General features: G+C 41.2%; 1 protein-coding gene across 2 annotated transcripts in view; it reads right to left on the bottom strand.

Moving 5' to 3' along the window:
- The window catches only part of LOC138516158 (EF-hand calcium-binding domain-containing protein 14-like), a 483,644-nt gene that overhangs the window by 223,830 nt on the left and 237,889 nt on the right, over positions 1-21,925 (bottom strand). For both annotated transcript variants that reach the window (XM_069631076.1, XM_069631075.1), the window contains exon 3: positions 8,931-9,001. In XM_069631076.1, coding sequence (XP_069487177.1) covers positions 8,931-9,001 — 71 coding nt within the window. The remainder of the gene's footprint in view (positions 1-8,930; positions 9,002-21,925) is intronic.

The raw sequence follows: 21,925 nt of genomic DNA, 5'->3' as shown, positions 1-21,925 counted from the left end.
CATGCGAGAGGCAGTCATAACTGTGCTGCTTAAACCTCGTAGACCCCCTCATGATATGGGGTCATATAGACCCCTTTCGCTTATTAACACAGATTTTTACCAAAATCCTGGCCACCAGACTGCTGCCCTAAATGCCGATACTGGTGGATACTGGTGGATCCTGACCAGGCGGGCTTTGTACCTACCGCTCTCAATCTGCGCAGACTCTTCGGAGTTATGGCACATATAGATCCGGCGGCAGACGCGGTGGCGGCCTCCCTTGACGCCGAGAAGGCGTTTGACTCTGTCTCCTGGGTCTATCTGTTTCAGGTCCTTGACAGATTTGGGTTGGGAGCCTACTTTGTCAACTGTGTTAAGCTATTGTACACCTCCCCTGGAGCGAAAATACCAACCAATCAAACCATGTCATCCCTGTTTCATCTGGGTAGAGGCACAAGACAGGGCTGCCCCTTCTCCCCAATCCTTTTTGCGCTTACCATAGAACCCATGGCTGAATATGTCCGACAAAACCATGCATGTAGAGGCCTTCGCATGACTGGGAAACCACAAATTATCTCCCTATATGCGGACGATACCCTATTATACATTAGGAACCCGGCCAATCATGTTAGAGGTTGAGACGTTCTCCGAATACTCGGGATACAAGATCAATGTATCCAAGTCGGAACTGTTCCCGCTCACGCCCAGTACTATAGAGATGTCGGATACACATGGATTCAAATGGTCACCTATACACATACACATCCGCTATTTGGGGATCATGGTTTCAAAAGACTGGAGCACACTGTACACGGAAAATCATGGTGAACTTTTACAATCCCTTACAGCTAAACTACAATCCTGGAATAGGCTCCCCTTATCCCTGTATGGTCGAATATCCTTACTTAAGATGACTGTGTTACCCAAACTCCTATATTTCTTTTGCAATATACCGATCTGGCCGGGCAGAGCCTTCTTTAATAAACTCAACACTCTAACCACCACTTTCATATGGGGAGAGAAGACGCCTAGGTTGAAATGGACAGAACCCTTTGAAAAGGGTGGGATCGCAGCCCCGGACTTCGAACTCTATTACTTAACATCTCAGGCACACTTTGCGAGACACTGGTTTGATCCGGAAGACACTGCTCCGCACATCCCTCTGGAAAGATTTGCAGCTTCCCCTATAGAACTACGAGCGGTCATGTTCGATCTTAAACGAAAAGAGCCAGGCAAATATGACCCTGTCAACGCCACTGTACGCGCATGGTCTATGATATACAATAGGCTCGCCCTTACAACCCTGTATGATCCAGAAGTGCCACTATGGAACTTCCCAGGCATAAGCCCCACGTTTGATAGGGCCCTCCAAGGTGCTTGGGACCCACAAAAGCAATTTCGAATGCGAGATATGTTTCCGGAAGGGAAATACTGTGCTCTCAACGATTTTATTGGGCCGGTGGGTGGAGATCACCTTAAGCGATTTCAGTTTCATAGAATGAAGGCTGCCTTTGCCGCTAAATGGCCCTCGTTCCCTGAGGATCCGGCCACACATGAATGTATTGCAGCCATGACGGAACCAGGTGGACATAGTAAAAGTCTGTCTGCGTTCTACAACCTTGTTCAAACACACTCCAAGTCAAGCAATGATTTTAAAGGGAAGTGGGAACGGGACCTTGGGGTGGAACTGGGTGAAGACACGTGGTTGAGATACTGCCAGTTGACCAAACATGTATCCATGAACTCAGGGCTGTGGCTCATTCAGTTTAAGGTTCTTAACCAGGTACACTATACCCCAGCTAAGTTAGCTAAATTTGTACAAGGTCACACAGGAAAATGCCCTAAATGCGATGCCCCTGATGCAGACTCTTTTCACATGTACTGGGCCTGTCCACCGGTCACTACATTCTGGGGGGAGGTGGCGGAGATCCTGGAAGACATCACGGGGGTACCTGCCACACCTTCCCCACTGAACTATCTCTTTGGGGATATCGGTAAAGCCGCTACCACCACTAGACGATTATTTAATTTGGCCTGTGTGGTCGTAAAACGTAATATACTGAAATGTTGGAAATCAATACATCCTCCAAAGCAGCTGGACTTCTTGAAAGACTTGTCAATGATTAACGAACTGGAGGAACAATTTATTATAACATTACCATCGAGATGCCGCCCCAAAGATATATGGGCACTGTTCAGGCTATATTTATGTAATATGATATCTGATGGAGAAGATAATCCGACGTCGCCACTCTAGTACTGTTGTGCAATGTGAAAACATGCAACCTATATGTATCTATGTTGTTGTGATCGATGTGCTTCGCCAACTGCCAACCAGTTTAGTACTGTTGTAACGCTCTGAACAAAAATAAAAATTATAAAAAAAATAAAAATTAAACAAAAGAAATCATTCAGGCTGTCTGGTGACAGGCTCTAAATAAAAGTCTGGTCCCTGATGACATTGCAGCCAACCTTTTCCTGCAGATTAGAAGATTTCTGGGCTCTACTTCGGTTTAATTATTTTAAACATATGTTGAAAACTGTGAGAATCCCGGAGTCATGGAAACGTACTAATATTTATCCACTCCACAAAAAGGGGTCAAGATCTACACCACCTGCCAACTGGCCAATCTCTTTAATATATTTTGGCATGTAATATTATCCTGGTAACAATCCTGGGTGGATTCTGAAAATATTTTGTCACGCACACTCAATTGGGATTCTAAGATGGCTTTGGGATAGATTTCCAAGCCTTGACTTTATATCTTGTTATATCAAACTCTTTGTTTATCAAAAATGAGAGGCCATTCCAATGGCTTTTATGGACTTGAGCACAGCCTTAAGAAAAACAAGTTTAACAGTGCCAAACCTTTGGGCTGTTAATTGCCCAGAGGAATTAGTAACAATTTTGACCTTGTTGCAACTTGGTACGAGGGCTTGTGTCCGATCCAGCAATGATGGACATTGCACAGTATGGTTTCCCCATAATACTAGAGTCAGGCAGGTCTGTGTCCTTCATCATCTGCTGCTTTCCTTATATATCAATGATTTGCATGATTCCCTTCTCATCTGTGGGGCTGATCCTTATTTATCAACGATTTGCATGAATCCTTTCTCATCTTTGGGGCTGATACCCCTCAGATCAGTGACTTCAATATCCCAATCCTCACATATGCCGATGACACTGTTTTAATCGCAGGTTGCCCTATGTCCACCCAACATCTCATTTTATTGTGTTTCCATGGATAACCTTTACCTGACAAAAAATGCATCTAAATTAGCAGGTATAGTCTGTACAATGAAGAAAAAAAAACTCAAATTACAGTGCTTTTTTGTTGAGGGTCAACCTTTAAGTGCTACCAGTTCCTTCAATTATTTGGGTGTCTTCTTTACTTTCAAATTTAATGGGGCATGCCACTTTAAAATGCAAGCAGCAGAATTTGCAAAGACTGTGAGAGACATCTTCCAGTTTAGCAGAATCTATAAAGTTTACTCTGTGGACATGATATTAAGGGTATGGAAATCTTAAGCTAAGACCACTGCTAGATACGTTGCAGAATTGTGGGCTCCTTTAAAGGTACCATCATTATAAGTTCATGAAAACACCTTTTAAAAAAGACACTTGGGTTCCCTGAATATGCTTCTACCTTTGCGGCTCATTGCAAAGTTGGTCTCTCCTTTTTAGAGGATGAATTATGTATTGAACCAATTAATCATTGGTCCAGAGTTGGATCTAAAGGAATCTCTAACACTCCTTAGTCTGACTCATATTTTACACTCAGAAGGTAATAAACCAGGTATTCCCTAATTGCTTTACTATAAATCCAACCTAGATTGATTACAAGTTTCATCTTATTTCATGGATCTGTCCAATTTAAATATGAAGATTGGAATTGAAAACACAGGAAAATTATTAGGATACATGGTAAGAGACAGAGAGAGAGGGGGAGAGAGAGAGAGAGAGAAAAAGAGAGAGAGAGAGAGAGAGAGAAAGAGAGAGAGATAGAGAGAACTTGTTAAACCCTCAAACCATGATTATGTACTATTGACTTTGACTTGTCTGGCTAGTTATCTAACCTTGTCAAACTACAAACATTGATGAAGCCTCATTATTAGAGCCAGATTTAATGTAATTCATTTGAGCTCAATTAGGGCTAAATGGATAAATTTTGAGGGCAATGTGAGAAATTGATGATTTTGCACACAATGCAATGAAGATTTAATACACATTATTTGTATGTGTCCAGCCTAATGTGACATACAATGAAACACCATTGTTCCCCTCTCTTGGAGCCTGAGCTTTTCACAATGCAGACCTGCATTGGCCTATTCATTGTCAATATACACTCCTTTGGTGGCTTGGACATTATTGTCTTATATTATATTTACACTGAGAAGAAGAAACTACTTATTGAAGGGGTTTACTACCTAAGGAATAAAATACTAGTACTCAAAGTGCCACTGACATAGTCAAGGAGAAAAATGGCAGACACATAAACAGAGCAAATAAAGCTTTATTAACTAGTGTGACAACCGACAAGTGGGAGGCTTACATGTCAGAATTATATGCTAAAACAGGAAATTTCAAATGTCAGAATCCAACGCAAAAATCCGACTTGACAGATTATGACATAGAAGATATTGAAATACTTATAGGATCTCTTAAAGGATCCAGGGCTCCTGGCCCAGATGGCCAACCAAGCATAACTGTCAAGGATGACACACACACCTGTGCAGTAATTTTCTATAACTATTTCCTTAAGAAAGTGGAGATAAACAGAATAGGTGAATCATGGAGAAAAAAAAATAATTGATGACACCGATATTCAAAGATGGAGCTAGAGACGATCCTGCCAACTATTCCCTCCTCATGGTGCTTGATGTTTCCTGTCGGATATTCACTTTGATACTTCTTAGAGCACTAGAGGCCTGGTCAAAAAAGTATACTATCCTCCACATAACACAGTTAGGTTTTCATAGTGGATATTCCACCCTCCATAACCTATTGATCTTGCACACCTTTATTGGTAGAGCTATGAAAGGTAAAGGCCTTTCCTTATACGTGTTCTATGTCGATTATAGTAAAGCTTTTGACAGTGTTAATAGGAACAAATTATGGTCAAAGCTCTCCAAGTGGGGATTGGATAATGGCATACTCAACATGTTTGTCAACTTTATATGGACACTACGGTCTGGGTTTGGTTAGAAGGGACAGGCAGCTTCACTAATTTCATCAGTACGGGTAGAGGTTTGAAGCATTGGTGTGTCTTGACCCCCAAGCTTTCTAACCTCTACATGGCTGACCTTCATACCGAACTGGAGAAGTGCAATAACTTTCCCCCAAAATGGGACTTAAGGCACATTCCGGTATTATCGTATGCAGATGATATAGTTATCTTGGACCATATTTCAGTGGGCCTTAAGAGATCTTTGGCAACCTTACCAGATTTCTCCAGGAAAAACAATCTAGTAATAAGGTAGAAAACCAGGTAATAAAAAATACGCCAACCTATACCTATTGGGGATCATTAATATCAGACACATGCATGGGGCGTGATACGCTCACGTTAATTGAGACAAAAGCACATAGAAAGCTTGGTGCAATTATTCACTAGTCACACTCCCAGAATGGATATAGTATTTATGGACTGATTTTGGCATATGAGCAAAGTGCATCTGTTCCATTCTTTAGAGACCTGGGAAAAAACGATTAATAAATGGCTGGAGCAATTGGATGGTGCACTATTGAGACACATGCTGGGTGTTCCTCCTTCTGTCCCACTTGCTATTATCAAGTTAGAACTAGGACTAATCTCCATTACAACTATATTAGAAATGTGCAGATTACATATATGATAGCAAAAATCTTTGGATTAATGTCCGCAGTGGGAAGTCAGCAGACCATATCATTAGCCTCCATACTATCAAGCGTGCAATCGGGGACATGGCTAGTTTATAAATTTAGCTGAATGTCCATCTTACCAATGACGTGGAAAAACAGGCGACTTTGGTTGCAATCATTGTCTGTACAACATGTGATTCTTGACCTAAAGCAAGGTGTTTGATCTACCATGAATGGATCTACCTTTTGAAGATCTTCTCATATATGGAGAAAATCCCAATTCTTGAAACAGCCCATTATCAACTGAACCTAATTTGGATATTCTTTTAGACAATAGTGACATAACTGTCAGTACATTTAAAAAAAAAAATGTGTGATCACACTTACTTCTAACAACATTGAAATACTTTTATTTGAAGACTTTATTTGTTGACCACTTGTACATTTCTTAGAGCCCTGAAGAAGAGATGTATTTCTTGAAACATGTGTTGCCTCGTGGTTAATTGTCAGAAATAAGATTGGTTCAACATTCTTAAGATGAATATTTTTTCATAGTATGCACTAATTGCCAATAAATAATACATTTACTAAGATCAAGACTAATGTGTTTGTTGTATATTAAACTATACCTCTACTGATATATTAGGTTGAGCGCATCTGAAACTTGAAACTAAATGTTCTTAATTTTATGCCGTGGGATGCTGGGGAAGTGCCTCACACTCCCTTTGAGTTTCATGAAACATCCATTTTGAAAACACTAGCATTCCAGCGCATTAATCAGGTTCGCCCATATAAGGAATATTTTATGATTAGCCAACTGTGTTGTATATATGTGGCAACACTTACCGGCTGTCTACTGAAATCATCTAGGTGGCTACAGTCATTCCCATCTTAATGGAGCCCACTATTACCCTAAGAGACCAGCCAACACTCTCCTTCTTCATCAGTACTCTAATATTTCTTCCTGTTTGGTATTCACACACATGACCTTCTACCTGGAAGTTAATGAACTTAGTTACCCTCTTTTACTCTGAGTTCCAGAGCAGATACTCCATGTAACCTGCATTTGCGTTCTCCCCAACTTCCTAAGTACTGATCATTGCTGCTCCCTTGCTCATGCTCTAAGATCTTTCCGCTGCCTTCATCACTGTCTCCCCCTCATCTATCCACCTCATTCTCTCTCTTTTTGGCTTCAAAGACAGTGCCCTCACATAGATTGCCTCTGACCTTGTGGACTTCTCCCAAACTCCACTGCTAAACCTCCTTCTGTAGTGGTTGCTCAAGGTTTTATGTTGGACCCTCTGAAATTCACAATTTACAAACTCCTCTTATCCTTTGGCTTCTCATATAGTTTCCTTACTGATAGTACCCAAATCTACTTCACCTACCCCTTCTTCACACAACAATTATGCTCCTGCGTCACTGACTTTCTCTTGCCCATTAATCATTTGGTGGCATTAAATTGACTAATGCTAAACTCCTCGTTTTTTTTCACCCAGGTCCTGACCTTAAATAATCCTCCCATCCTTGCTCAGTTTTTTCTTTTCTACTTATATTCCCACCGATTGCCCCATTGCACACAGTCTGGGGGGTCCTTTTTGACAGCCATCTTAAACGCCATCAATTAATTACTTCTATCTCAACATCCACCCAGCTCAACCTTTAATACATCAATAAAATACATTCCTGTCTCACTTTCTACACTACTTAACTCTGATCTCTACTCTAACCCTGGTAAATTGCATTACTGCTCCAGCCTCCACCTACTCTATCATTGAATCTAGTCTTTTACCCCACCTCTTTGATCTAACTCAGTTCTCTCCCACCTCTGCTCACCACCTCTATGCTGATTGGCTCTTTATGTACAACGCCACCCTTTTCAAACTCCTCCTTCTACTCTTTTTGTTGAAACACATATTTGCCCATCCGTTATCATGCTGACTATCTCACTATACACTCCTTCTTGCAATCTCACACACAAAGGGCCCCTATTCATGGAATATTTGCCCAGTTCAAAGTGAATTTGCACTGCCGACACAAGCCCTGTTTCACTCAGTGTATTTTTGACGTGCAAAGTCGGAGCAAAGCCATTTTGTACTGCAAAAATGACAATGCACTGACTTTGCCCGGACTTTGCGCTGCAAAAATGCACTTTGCGCGGTTCTATGAATCAGGATTTTTGTCCGCATTGCAAAGTCACTTTTCAGCAGTGTAAATTCACTTTAAACCGGGCAAATATTCCATGAATCGGGCCCAAAGCCTTCTCAGCATCATCGCTCGATCATCTCCTCAACTGCCTCCGACTTCTGCTCCTTCCATCTCCCGAGAGATTGAGAACCTTTCCACAACTTCAAACTTAATAATTGCCCTGAAGAGGCACATGCCCTCTCTTGAATCATCGTCCTCTCTTCCTCTGTGTCATTTTCTCATTCCTATGATCAGATGATCAATTTCCCCAACTTTGACTATGTATATATTTAGTATAAGCAGATATAAGACCCTCCCACTGAATTAACCGGATTCTGTATGCTCATTGCTTGTACTTTTGTAAAACACTGAGTCATGGATTTCTACTGCTGGAGCACTTCTGTTAAAAGCACTTTGCTCGCTCCAATACATACAAATATGATAAAGGAATATGTAACTGTACTTTCATTATTATAAACCTTTGATGGAGATAAGCAATTTGATTTTTTTTAAATATTTGATAGTGCACATTCCAAATCCTCCAAACAGGGATTTATTTTCACTGCGTGATGTGGGATGGTGTTGTTGACGCACATCAATAGGACGAGGAAGTGGGATCTGAGCTATAATAACCATTGATACATTGATTAAACAGGTGGAGGGAGTCGAGTGACCTGAGTGGGCAGCATGAAGCTCCAAAGGGAGCCGGTGGAGCTGTAGTGGTGCAAGTAGTGACTCTTAGAGGGTCTGGAGGTGGGGCGAATTGATCATTGCTGTTTTGGCATCTCCGGAGACTCGGCTATCACACCTGGAAACAGGCGTAAGGCCAAAGCACAGCACGTTTGCTGAAAATAAGCTGAATCCATCCTCTGCAAACTCACAAAATTCCACAGGCACTGGTTGCAAAAGCATGTATCCTTACCGAGAAGTTTGTGCTGTTCAGTCCATAGTCCAGCTGCTCCTCACTGCTTGCATTGTTGCCATGAGGTGCCCCTATATAAACAAATAGAACAGATGCAAAGGAACGTCAACATCACTTTAGTAATGTTTAGTTTGCCGGACACGTGAATTGGATTAAGTGCAATGTATTGACACATTGGTGTGTGCTGGTTACTGTACAGTAGGTATGTGGCAGCTGTGTGGAACAGGTGTATCAGTATTATTTGACCTTTTCCAGTTAGTTGTGTGATAAATTGGACATGGGCATCACATGAGTCGAGTGCATGGAATATTCATTTCATGCTGTATTATTTTGGGGATGCAGTCTATTTGGTAGACATATTTCTCTTGCCATGGATCAAGCAACAGTTTGTTGTATGTGTCCCTTTAACGATATATTTGCCCTTGACACACATGTATGTTCGAAGAAATTGGCCCCATTTTGCCCTCAGGACACATTTAGTATTTAGTCAAAAAAAAACCTTAGTTAAGAGACAGTTCATATAAACCAGTTTATTGCAATAAAATGCATGAAACGTCCTTTTCTATGTTATTGTTGTTACTGCTGTGATCATACATATGCGCTGATGAGCGGAGCAATGGGGGAGGTTCTGAGTTCTGAGTGGTTTTATTGTGATGCACTGGTTTATCTTAACTATCTCTTAACGACATTTTGTTCACTGAACTTCAAGGGTTTTGTTCGAGTCTATCTTATCCAGGGCCATCGCCAGTGGCCACAGCCATCAATCGTTGCCACTATCTACTCTGTAAAAATCTGCAACCCAGACTATGGCTGAATTATCCCCCATTAGGAAATAACCATGCCCCACTGGCCACTCCGAAATGCTGCAGGACAACTAACAATGCCTAGCAACAACATCAGGCAAAGGCAGGCATTACTTTAGCATTTTCTAAATCAGAACTTCAGGGGGTATTTTAAAACCCTAGTACAACCTATGAATTTGCTAGAGTAGCATGTATGAATGTTTTATAGGGCATTGTAATGAGAAAATTGCCCCTGACCCTTCTTATGAACCTTTGTCTCCTGCTCGACGTTTACCTTGGGTAGCAGGAATTTGTCTAGCCCTATACAATGTTCATTGATGCTAGTTTGTGAATCACATAGATTTACATTGTTTAAATGCTGCAAGATGATTGGCTGACATAGTCAAAAACAACCATGCTGATTTATAGAGAAACTGATATGAGACTCAACTATCAATCTGCTGTGACAGCAAGCATTTGAAGGCATTTAACAAAAAAACTTGTTTTACTGACATATTACAGTGTCATGATGGCAGTTGAATTCCTTGACATGGACCATGGAGCAATCATTCATATTCAGCACAGTGACATGTGTGCAATCTTTTCTGGAGGCACATCATGAGATGTATTGAAAGACAACCTCATTTCAACTAACGAGGAGACTAAAAAGCTACATAGTGCAAACATCTTACAGCATTCACATTAATAATGTGCAGTCTAAAGAACATGTATCCAGTTTTTTAAACAACCAATTTATGGTCCCCACATCAAAGTCTGGAAAGGCATAACACTTTGGTTATTGTTTGTAGGTCTTGCTATAGAGAGGAGTAGCTTTCTCCTAGAGCTACTGCAGAGGTATGTTTGAGAGACTCTAAGGTCAATCAGCGGGCCAGCAAAGCGTAAAGGGCTTTGGATTGGTCAATTGGATCATGGCCAGTACCACCTGTTGATTCCAGCATTAGCATGGCTCCTCCCTGATCCCTTGGGAGAGCTGGCTCTGATAGATATTACCCTGTTGATTACTAATGCCTTATGGACACCAAAGTCGCATATATGCATGCCGTTTGTTCTGAGAAATGCTGAGCAGCTGCTCCACCCACACCATTCAAAAAACACATCTTTCCCACGACCCAAGACTCTGGAGTTCCAAGAGTGACTTTACTCTCAACAAATGTCATTCACGATTAACTCATGAGAGCTGACAAGCATGGACAGTTCAGGTTTCCAACATTATTTTCATGAGACCATCTGGGATCAGACCACCTAGCAAATACCAATCCTGGACAATACTGACAGGGAACATTATACATTATTTCCCTAAAATAAAAAAAAACAAAAATACAATGTATCCTGCAAAGTAATAATCCATAATGTAACAAATAAACAGCAGATACAATAAGTTCCATTATGTAACTCCCAAAGATTAGAAAGAGAGACTTACCCTACCCCCTATGTCTTCCATGTCCATCTCCCTGCAGTGCTCCTTTGCCCACAAACCAGTGCTCCTTCTGCTCTGCCAGTGCTCTTTCACCCTCGCCACGCTGCACGCTGCATCCACTTCATAATGGCGATATTATACCCAACACATATAGTGGAGCGAAATGGTACCTTTTTGTGTATATTTTTGGTCACTATTTTTCTGAAATAATGACTGACTAGCCATATATTTTAGATACAGTTTTAAAGTGGAGCTCCACAGCACAGCTGGTCTAAATATTGCACAGTAGTGCATAATAGGACTCACTTAAACCGAATGCTGCACAGTGGTGCTCCATGGGAAACAGAACTGCCCAATATGCACAAGGCTGCCCAGTATTGCACCCTCCTGTCTATTAAGTCACAGGTAAGCCCACCGGAACATAGTTAATAGAGATGTAAATGCTTATCCCAGATTTCTAAAACAGGCGCTAAATCGACTCAACTAAATTGGTGGTAAGAATGAGCTGCCCAACAAGCTAAATTCTTACTCCAAATTACCTTATGAGTGGGTTTTTTCACATAAACAGACATGGAAGCCTTCCCTTTGACTTACTGACCAATAGACACCAGGCTTCAAGAGAGGGGGCACTAAGATAAAGGCATCACCAATAAGCAACGGGCATGCACGCAGGGATAGGGATGCCCAGAGTGAGGGGTTATTAGGGAGCTGTGGGTCTGTGAGAAGAGGACTAAGGCACAGGAGGACACAGCCACAGAGCCACACAGAGGGCAGAGGTGTAGGCTGGTTATGTCCAGAGGTGGGGTGGGTAGTGGGCAAGTAGGGGGCATTTGGGAGGCAGGGTGACGAAGGGATGGCACGGGAGCAGAAGCGGATGAAGCAGACCTGTGGTGGGAGACTTAGGTAAATGTGGGTGTGACGGTTGAGGGTTGGGATTGCGGGTGGACTGTGGTGTAAAGAGTGGAAAAAGGGGGAAATGGTGGAACCCCCTTCATGTGAATTTGAGGCAAGGTTGAGTGGGGATGGTGGGAACCCCCTTTGCGGAAGCGTGAGTGGGCATGGGCAGCGAGGGGACAAGCTACCATGTATGAGGTATTTACTCTGCGGGAAAGACCCGATCAGTAAATACATTCGAAAAAGAGACATGGAACCTCTGGCACACCCCGATCTGAAAGGTCTGTTCCACTTTACCCCTATTATTGCACACTTTCCATTTACTTCTTACTCTTTGCCCCCTTAGTGTTCCTCCCATGCCCACCGCCATCGTCAAGTATAGACGAACTGTCTGTGGAAAACTGAAATCATACACTAATTGATACTCCTTGTAAACCTACTTCGATTATTATCATTTGACTTAGAATAATCCTCCAGGAATAGGTTTCTTCACAGCACCCTGGAATCACAAGATTTTCAAACATGTGCAACCAATTCTGATCAACAGAGTATATGTTTATCCACACTATTCTACTTACCCTTACACTATCTCTTTATACTTTTTCAGTGTATCTTATAAAAAGAAAAAGTCGAGGCAAGTAAGCCAAGCTACCGCATTGTTGTGACCGTTAATAATTCTCATTGACAACAACAGTCATTAGCAGGTAACCGCTGCCTTGTGCTCATCGTTATTTACAGAAATGTCCCTGAAGATGGACACTATTACCCGAGATGCACTGGATGAATGATCATATCTGCGCCTGGAATCAAAGAACTTGTCTACATGCACATCATGTACTACATTGATAACGGAACTGCACATACTTATATTTAACTGAAATATGGTTGACGTGGTCTTCCACATGGGCTCACCCAGTTTATGCCAGGATATATGCCAGGAAGTAGTTGTGAGTTTGCTCTCCCAATGCAGGTCTCTCGGGTGAACCGAATATGTGGTTATTTATATAGCGCTCTTTCCCCATTTGTATGGTCTCAATGAGCGAATATACAGAATTGGCTATACTTAACTGTTGCATATCAGTGAACTATTTAGTGGTGCCTACTGCATACATGTTCTATTCTGCTCTATTTCTAGGGTACCTTGGCTAAATGATTTCCCTCTGTCCTGAACACATACTTTTCGATTTGCTTCAATTAATAATCAGACCATGTTTATTACATGAGTTATAAAAGGAACCAAGTAACTTGGTTAACAAATTAATACAATTTATGTGTTGGCCAAGATAACAGTTTCATCAGCAGATAGAGGTAAAAGGGTTTAACACCCCTTGACTCATGGTATGTCAAGTGATGGAGGCTATTTGATCAGCCCATTGATGTATAAAATAAGCAACAAAAGGGCAAGGACACAGCCTTCACACACCCCTCTGGTTAAGGAAACCCTGTGGAAACAAGACCCATTATAAACATTTAACACAAAGAGATGTATTCTGGTATAAAGCCATAATACAATTGAGTTACCCTTCTGTGACACATAAACAAGCCAGCACAAATGTGTGCAGCTCAAACTGTGCCACTTATATTTTTCCTACTAGGATGTTTGTATCATTCGGAGTTCTGCTGCTTATCAAAGAAAGAGAGGAGGAGGGCAGGGCGTGTGGGAAGGGAGGAAATACAGGGTTTAGTAAACAGAAAGTATGGGTAGGCAAAGGGGAGTCGGGTCATACAAACAAACAAAGAGTATCTTGTCCAGAGGCTCTGGCCCCGGATTTGTCCGGTGGCCACAGGCACTTACCTGGAAGGTGTTGCTCGGTGGAGGAGGAGGTTGGAAAAGCACTGTTACTCAGGAATATTTCAATACTATTTAAACTTGCTGTAGTTGATCTTTTTGCGTAGGATCTAGCACAGTCATTATGCCAACCAATATTTCTTTGTGGTCCCACAATGTCCCTATCCTCCCAGCTTTCATTATTATTCCCAACCCTGGGAACACTGGGGAATGCCGCCAAAGTGAAGTATACTGTGATCAGAGGATCCTTATTACCCAGAAACAGTTCAAACTCTATGAATCTATGCCCTGATGCCAAATTAAAGATGATGCAATTGATTAATAAATCACATGTAGGAGAAGCAAAGATGAAACTGGCTGATGAATTTGACAATGACCGCCCATTAAGGTCTCTAGTGCCAGATTTAAAGAGAGTTTACCAAAGCCATTGTCCGACTTATTCCTGTTTGGCCATGTGGTTCTTACCTCACTTACACCCCAGCATACTTACACAGTACAATATATTCTGCCCTTATTTATTTTAAATGTAATGAGCAGTATACAATCGTAAGTACATAGACATTATTAAAAAGAAGAATACTATGTAAGTATGTATGTATTTTGGAAGGTAATCTGTTACATTGGAACAGAAATTCATACATTATTTTCAAAAGAAATGAAAACAAATATTAGTAATTGCACTGCTATGCCCATAATAAATATTTACTTTTTAAACTTAATTTCTTTTCTATAAATGCAAATGTAGTATAAGTAGCAGATCTTATTTGCAAATTAACCAAACTTTGTATTCTTAGATTATATATTATCAAAATACACACAGGCATGTACCTTCTTTTGTATGTGATGTTTTTTTTAAATAAAACAATAAAACATGTCATTTAGAAAAGAATGTGTTCATGTAATATTATTAAAGTAAGGAGAATTGTCTATTTAAATGTGAACATTGACTATTTTCATAACACTTACTATTAAACATGTTTCTACTTCTATCAATTCTTATTTTTTTACTACTACATATACTTATTAAATTATGTTTGAAATATCTGAAATAGGGTGACCAGAATCAGGTACTTTCCCTTCAATTAAGTATTGTAATTGTTTACTAATACATCAAATTCAAACCGTTTGTATAACGTTACACATTTTTATTTTAAACTTTATAAGTTGATAGGTATTACAAATGAATGCTCCACATGTAATCATATCATACTTCTGTATCAGTGTATTGTTCCATGTCATGTTGTTATTAATGTTATGTGTCATTAAATACAATATGTATCAAAGAGGTCAATGATATGATATGATAAGTCATTTATAATGCACCATGTGCTTCTAGGGACATGACAGGGAGGGTACGGAGGGAGGACAAAAAAAAAATCTTACTAGGCCTTGTGTTAATCATATCTTGCAAGTGTGAAACGCAAAATGAAAGGGAAGGCGACGGGAGCAGTGCAAGGGGGGGAAGGGGACTGTGCAATCATGGCAGCATTGCGCTCAGATGCAGCCAGAACAGCACAGCTCTGGGTAAGTGTAAGGAGGCGGGGGACTGTAGAGGTTACAGTTACAGCCCCTAGGGCATGACAGGGCCAGAGGCAGTGTGGGGGAGACATGTCAAGAAGAGCAGGTACCCAGTGAGACTAAGGGTAACCGAGCCACCAGTCTGTGCAGAAGACTGTTATGTCAGCAGGTGAGGGAGGGAGAGAAAGCAAAGGAGTTAAGGAAGATTTTGAGCTGCTTCAAGTTTGAGAGGGACAGGGAGTCCGTTCCAGAGGCACCACCTGCAGGGGAAAGTGATCTACCACCCACTCTCTGCCTGGAGAAGGGTCTTACCCTCAGAGAGTTGGAGGAAGCAGAGCGAAGGGCTTGAGTAGGAAAGTATTTAGGAAGAGAGTGTTGAATCCAGTGCGGGGACCAGAAAGCCTTATGGGCAATGCAGAGGGGCTTGCAGTTGTACCTTACAGCCACCTGGGCGGGGGTCCCTGGGCTTGAGGCTGGGGTCCCTGGGCTTGAGGGGAAGGATAAGTATTGCAGGCCTGTTCTGGATTAGTTGCAGAGTGCGCAGAGTGCAGGAATGTAGATTGAGAAAGAGGCTGTTACAGTAGTCCAACCTAGAGAGATCCAGGGATTTATTTATTTATTTGTGAAAGCGTCGAAAGCCCACAGGCATCAGGGCGCTGGAACAAAGACACAAATGATAATCCATAAAAACATGATACGAGGGAAGTCAAAGGCTCAGGGGAAGCAGTGTCAAGGTCAGAGAGAGGAAACAGTGCTGTTATCTGAAAAGATGAGTTTTTAGAGCTTTCTGAAAGGTTTTCAGATTACTGTCTTCTGTCAGCAGTGTGGGCAGAAGATTTCATGATTTGGCTGCCTTGACGGTAAAGGATTTTTCAAAGACTTTTTCCCGTTTATATCTGGGGCATATCATACATTTTTGCAGTGCTCTGTTCGGCTCGTATTGTGGGATACAATTTTTAAATATCATGGGGCAGTGCCATGTATGCACATATGGGTGCATGACATGATCTTAAAGAGGATTCTGTCTTGCATGGCCAGCCAATGTAGATTTATTCTGTGCTGTGTAACATGTTCACGTTTTTGGAGTTTGTTCACAATGCACATGGCATTGTTTTGTGTCACTTGGCATTTGTTTAAATTAGTTTCTGAGGCACTCACCAGCAGGGAGTTGCAATAGTCCAATTTAGCTAGTATAGTGGCACGTGCAATAGTTGCTGCATTCTCCTGGGACATAAAAGGTTGGATGTTTCTCAAAAGGTGGAGGGAATAATTACAGCTTCTTGTAGTTTGGTTGACATGTGCGTCAGATGCCAAAGAGGCCTCCAAGGGTTTTTACGTTCTCCTGGACGGGAATGCTATTGTTGCAGGTAAGGAATTTGGAGTAGTCTGCGTTTAGTTTGGTTCGAGAAGCTTGGGATCCAAAGATGATAAGCTCTGTTTTGTCCCCGTTTATGCAGAGTCAATTGTTCAACCTAAAGTGCTATATGAGATGGTATATGGCAGTAAGTGGGCCACATCTTTTACATAGTCGCCTGTGATTTTGAGGACCAGCTGCGCTCATCCTCGTAGTTCGTGAAAAGCACGCCCAAGTCGTCCAACAGATCGCAGAGTGGCCTAATGTAAAGATTGAAGAATAATGGGGATAGGCTTGCCCCTTGTGGAACCCGGCAATAGCTAGAGGACTTGGGGGAACATGCCTCCCCCCAAAGAATTTTGGCGACAATTAACTTCTGGGGCTAAGTAAGAAAAGGAAGAGTACCTCTAAGGAGGCGCAACTGGTAGTGGGCCTTCTTGGAAAGGTCTGTGATGTTAGGAGAGTGTGGAGTTGAAGATGACACCAAGGTTTTTGCCTCAACAAAAATATTCTAACTTATTTAATCAGTAACTAGTTCATGATTTCACCAGTGATGTCATCATTGATGTCATTGTGGTAATACGCTGCATAACAGAGGGCGCATAGTTAAGGTGGACTTGCTCGAAATGCGATTTCTGAATATATATATATATATATATATATATATATATATATATATATATATATATATATATATATATATATATATGTATATATATATATATATATATATATATGTTCAAGGAAAAATCTTTAGTTACAGTGCAGTTAAGGTGACTAAACATAATGCAAAATACACTTGAAAGTCACTGCATTGGGAAACTCAGGACCGGCTTAACTCTGAGTTGTTAGGGGTCTGGGGACCAAGTTCAGAGCTTGAATGTTTTCGCATAACCGGGGTTATTTTTGCATAATCGTGGTTATAGTAGAAAACAGGATCAGGAATCAAAGTGTGTTACACGAATAAACAGGGTTATTTTATGAATAACTGGGGTTATTTTATTGATACGCGTAGTTACTTGTCGTACATTACTATTATCGGGGTTATACTAACCGCGGATATTCGAAAACCTTTTCTTTTTTAAACATAGTTAAAAAAAATGAGATCAATAGGAAAAAAAGTGAAATGTTACAGCTACCGTGAGTTGGGGGTAATCTGTGGCTGAATACTATGGCTACTGGATTACTTTAAGGAACTGTATGTTGCAATATGGAAAGTGGACACAGCCAAAGTCTGTGCCCAATGGCCATGGCCTTTGGCCATGTCCAGTGGGACTGGAATAAAGCTATTGGGGCAACATCTAAGGGGCTGTGGCCAATGTTCGTGGGTGAAGACCAATGCTAGTGAGCGGGAAAGAAAGGTAGTCCTTTAAAAGATAAAGCGGGCATGGCCAAAGGCCATGCTCACTGTTCAGGGCTGAAGCCCTGGCTAGTATGCCTGAAATACATGTAGAAAGGTCACACCAGTAGATGCAGATGAAGGCCATGGCCAAAGACCATGGGTAGTGGCCCTATTAAAATGATGGTATGACAAAACCCTTGAAATTCACTGAAAAAACCTTAGTTAAGGTGCAGTTAAGCTGTGCTTATTTAACACAACAAAACCCTTGAAATTCAGCAGATGTGAGAAGTCATAACCAGCATAACTTGGCACTTTCCTGTTGCAAGGCCCATGAGCACACACATATTATAAAAGAAGGGATTCACAATGTCATATAAAATGGCATTGTGGGGTACATGGCATTATGGGGGCCATTAACGGGCTGAGTTAAGCTGGTCATGACTTCCACTGAATTTCAAGGGTTTTGTTGTGTTAAATCTGCACAACTTAACTGCACATTTAAGGTTTTTTCAGTGATTACAGGTCCTACGGTGGCGGCCCTGTAGTTATGGTTAAGTTGGCCAACCCATAAAAAGAGAACTTTTTGGGCTGCTCATAACTTTGGCTACCTGAACGAATCCTCACAAAACTTTGCAAAATAAGTATATGGCCCCGTCAAATTAATCCTGTGAAGTTATTGAGGTTTCGTCAAGAGGGGGCAAAGTTATAGGGGATCCCACAATTTGTGTTTTTTTCCATAGACACAATGAAAAAATTTAAAAAATAATTTGCTCACGTATACAGCCCAAACCGCTGGACAGATTTTCACCAAATTTGCGGCAGGAGTGGCAGCTTGGTCCCGAAAGCGTTCTTTTGTAAACACGGTGTAAATCTGTCCAATCGTTTTTTTAAATGACCAAAATGTAGATAAAAATAATGTGATATCTGGGTTCACGGACATCGGACACACCCGCTGATTGGTTACAACAAATGGTTACAACAAAATGTGAGGTGCGTCAGATTTTTGGGAAATGCCTGCTACGTTGGATTCGCGGACAACCACCATTGTCTGTGAACAACACAGTAAAAACATGTTAAAAGGCACAACATTGCACTTGTTAAACTAATGAAACAATCTCTGGGGAGGTAAGTGGTGATGAGGATGGGATAGGATATGGCCTTAAAAAACAAAAAAAACAGGTATTTTTCTTCTCTGCTGTCCGTGAATAGTCCAGGACATTCCTGTGATGTCCGTAAACATTTGAGATGTTCGGTTGCATCTACGTTTATTTGTGCATTACAGGGTTGCTGAAAAGCAGTTTTTGGATGGCTTATAACTTTGGCGCTACTCAATGAAACTGCATGAAATTTTGAAATTTCATTCTAGACCTGATTCTGAATGGTTTCGAAAAGTGTGGTGCTGTTTTGTCAAAGGGAATACAATTAGAGGGGGATCCGGAAATATTGTAAAGTCTTATAAACATGGTGCCATTTGACAGATCTGCACAAAAGTTGGCAAAAAGGTTTTAGATCTAGATATACATGTTTTAGCAAAGTTTGGTGGGATTTTGTCAAAAGGTGCAAAATTATAGGGGGGTCTCAAAATATTGTAAACTCATATACATATGGTGCAATTTCACAAATCTACACAAAAGTTTGCAAAAAGATTTTAAATCTAGATATAAATGTTTTTGCAAAGTTTGGTGGGATTTTGTCAAGTGGGGCTAAACTAGAGAGTCATCTCAACATTTTTAGATGGCTTATAACTTTTCTGCAGTTTGACGACTGTGGATAAAGGTTTTCAGAAAGATTAGAGAACAAACCTTGAATGTTTGTGCAAAGTCTGAATGGATTTTGCAAGTGGGGGCTAAGTTATATAACTATTCTCTGTATGTACATCTTTTGAAAAAATAAAACATGGACGGATTTCCAGAAAATTTGTGTACGGAGCATTGGCAAGGTCCTGAAAGAATGGTTTTGCAAATGTGTCTGTGTTTTATTTTTGACAAGTGTCATAATGTAGGTACAAAAAATAGTGATATACCTTTAGTGATTGAAGTATAGCCTGTGGCCATGGGAAGTGGCCAGACTGTCCGGGTCATGGCATAAGGTCATGACCCGGACAATCTGATTACTAGCCATTAGCAGGAATTGATGACCAATGGGGATAAAGTGGCCATGTTCACCAGGGATCGGCTACATGGTAAGTTTTTTAGAAACTGGGATAGGTTTGAAAGGGAAAAAAAATTGCTTGTGGTAATGTGGTCATGGGCTTCTCTCTTCACCTTCTTCAGACTTCCATGCAAAGGGAAGAGGGGCTCTGGTTGGTGCCCCGCCTTCCCTTTCCATGGCAGCCATCTTGGAAAAGGATGTTCCTTCCTACAGTGGGACGCTGCACACATCCCAGTGTAGGAAGAAAAATCCTTTTTTTATCACCCCAGGTTACCGCTTTGGCAACCCGGGATGCTAATGGCCTTCATCCCTGCAGGGGCTGGAATGGGCGATAATGGTCTAGAGCCCTTGTTATCTGCCCTCGCTTTGCTTGGGCCGATAACTTGGGCTGGCTGCCCGTTATCCCCCGTTCCAGTTTCTGGAACGGGGGATGAACGCCACATTATTTCCTTTACCATAACACAAAATGCTAATGGAAATGTTGGAAAATCTTATTTATTACATGTACTTTACTCTCTTGCAGGAGAGGTTAGAACGTAAAATGGGGAGGGAAATGAGGGAAGAGGCACCAAGCACTAATATGGAGGGGCAGGTGGACAGGGGAAGATGTTCCGCGTGTGTTACATCTAAGGTAGGGGTCAGTGTTTCTCCTGCTCCTTGATTACCTCTTCAAAGGCACTTCGAAATTACTCCCTCCAGCAGAGTGGTGTGTTGCAGTATATACAGAGGACTGTTGTTTTGAAAGATATGGATTTTGTTTCCCACAAAAGTACGCTGTCTGGTTACAGTACTGGTTAAGGAGGATGAGTTGGAGGAAGACCGCTTACTACTTGCTAAGAAAGGAACAGCATTTGGAGAGCATTGCAGTGGTTAGATTGGGCGTGGCAGCGCATGGAGATGGTCCCTTAGGAGTACTGTCCAGGTAGTCCGCGACTGAGTGCAATGGTGTACATTTCACTTGGTAGCTTTAACATTTTGGTACATTCCCAATAGTGGTAGAGAACTGCCACACCCATGATTCTCTCTTTGTGCTAGACATGGGCACTTCCTCTACCTCATCTTCTTGGTCCTCTTCATTGTCTATGGAAGTACTGCTATTTTTTTGTTGTACAGGTCCTTCAGCTCGTGTTGGTGGTGGTGGCTCTTGGGGAGGCAGGATGGCAAAAGTTGATGACATTTTTAAGATAAATAGTTTTTGTAATATTCTTCCAAGTATGTGCTGCGTACTAGATTGTTAATGGATAATGAGTAAGAATAGATGTAGTAGCTGTTCAAGAGGAACCTTTTGAGCTTGAAAGCTCCTGGATCAGTATAAAATGCAGTTCCTAACTGTCCGTGACGCACAGACCTGATTGCGAAGTGCAAATGAGTTCTCAAACACATCATCATGCCGCAAGTGCAGTCATGTGACACTGTCTGAAAAGTCTATGATGGCGTCAGACATTCGTGAACGTCAACAGACACAAAAACATGGGAAAAGTTGCAAAAAGTGTATAGAAGTTAAAAATTATGTTAGAAGGTGGGAAATGGATGAGTTTAAGGTGAAAATTTGTAAATTTGACAAAAATGTTGCTATATTGGAGCAAGTATGATATTAGTAAGTGGTAAGAAATTCACACGTATAGGTAAAAACCCAAGAAATTCAGTGAAAAAACTTTGTTAAAGGGACGTTATAGTTAAGTTGCACTAATTTAAAAAAAAAAAAAAAAAAATAATATATATATATA

The sequence above is a fragment of the Ambystoma mexicanum genome, chromosome 6q (assembly GCF_040938575.1).
Source record: "Ambystoma mexicanum isolate Mex_15411 chromosome 6q, UKY_AmexF1_1, whole genome shotgun sequence".
Lineage (NCBI taxonomy): Eukaryota > Metazoa > Chordata > Amphibia > Caudata > Ambystomatidae > Ambystoma > Ambystoma mexicanum.
Note: the sequence above shows the minus strand (reverse complement) of the source record. Positions and strands in the feature narration are given on the sequence as shown.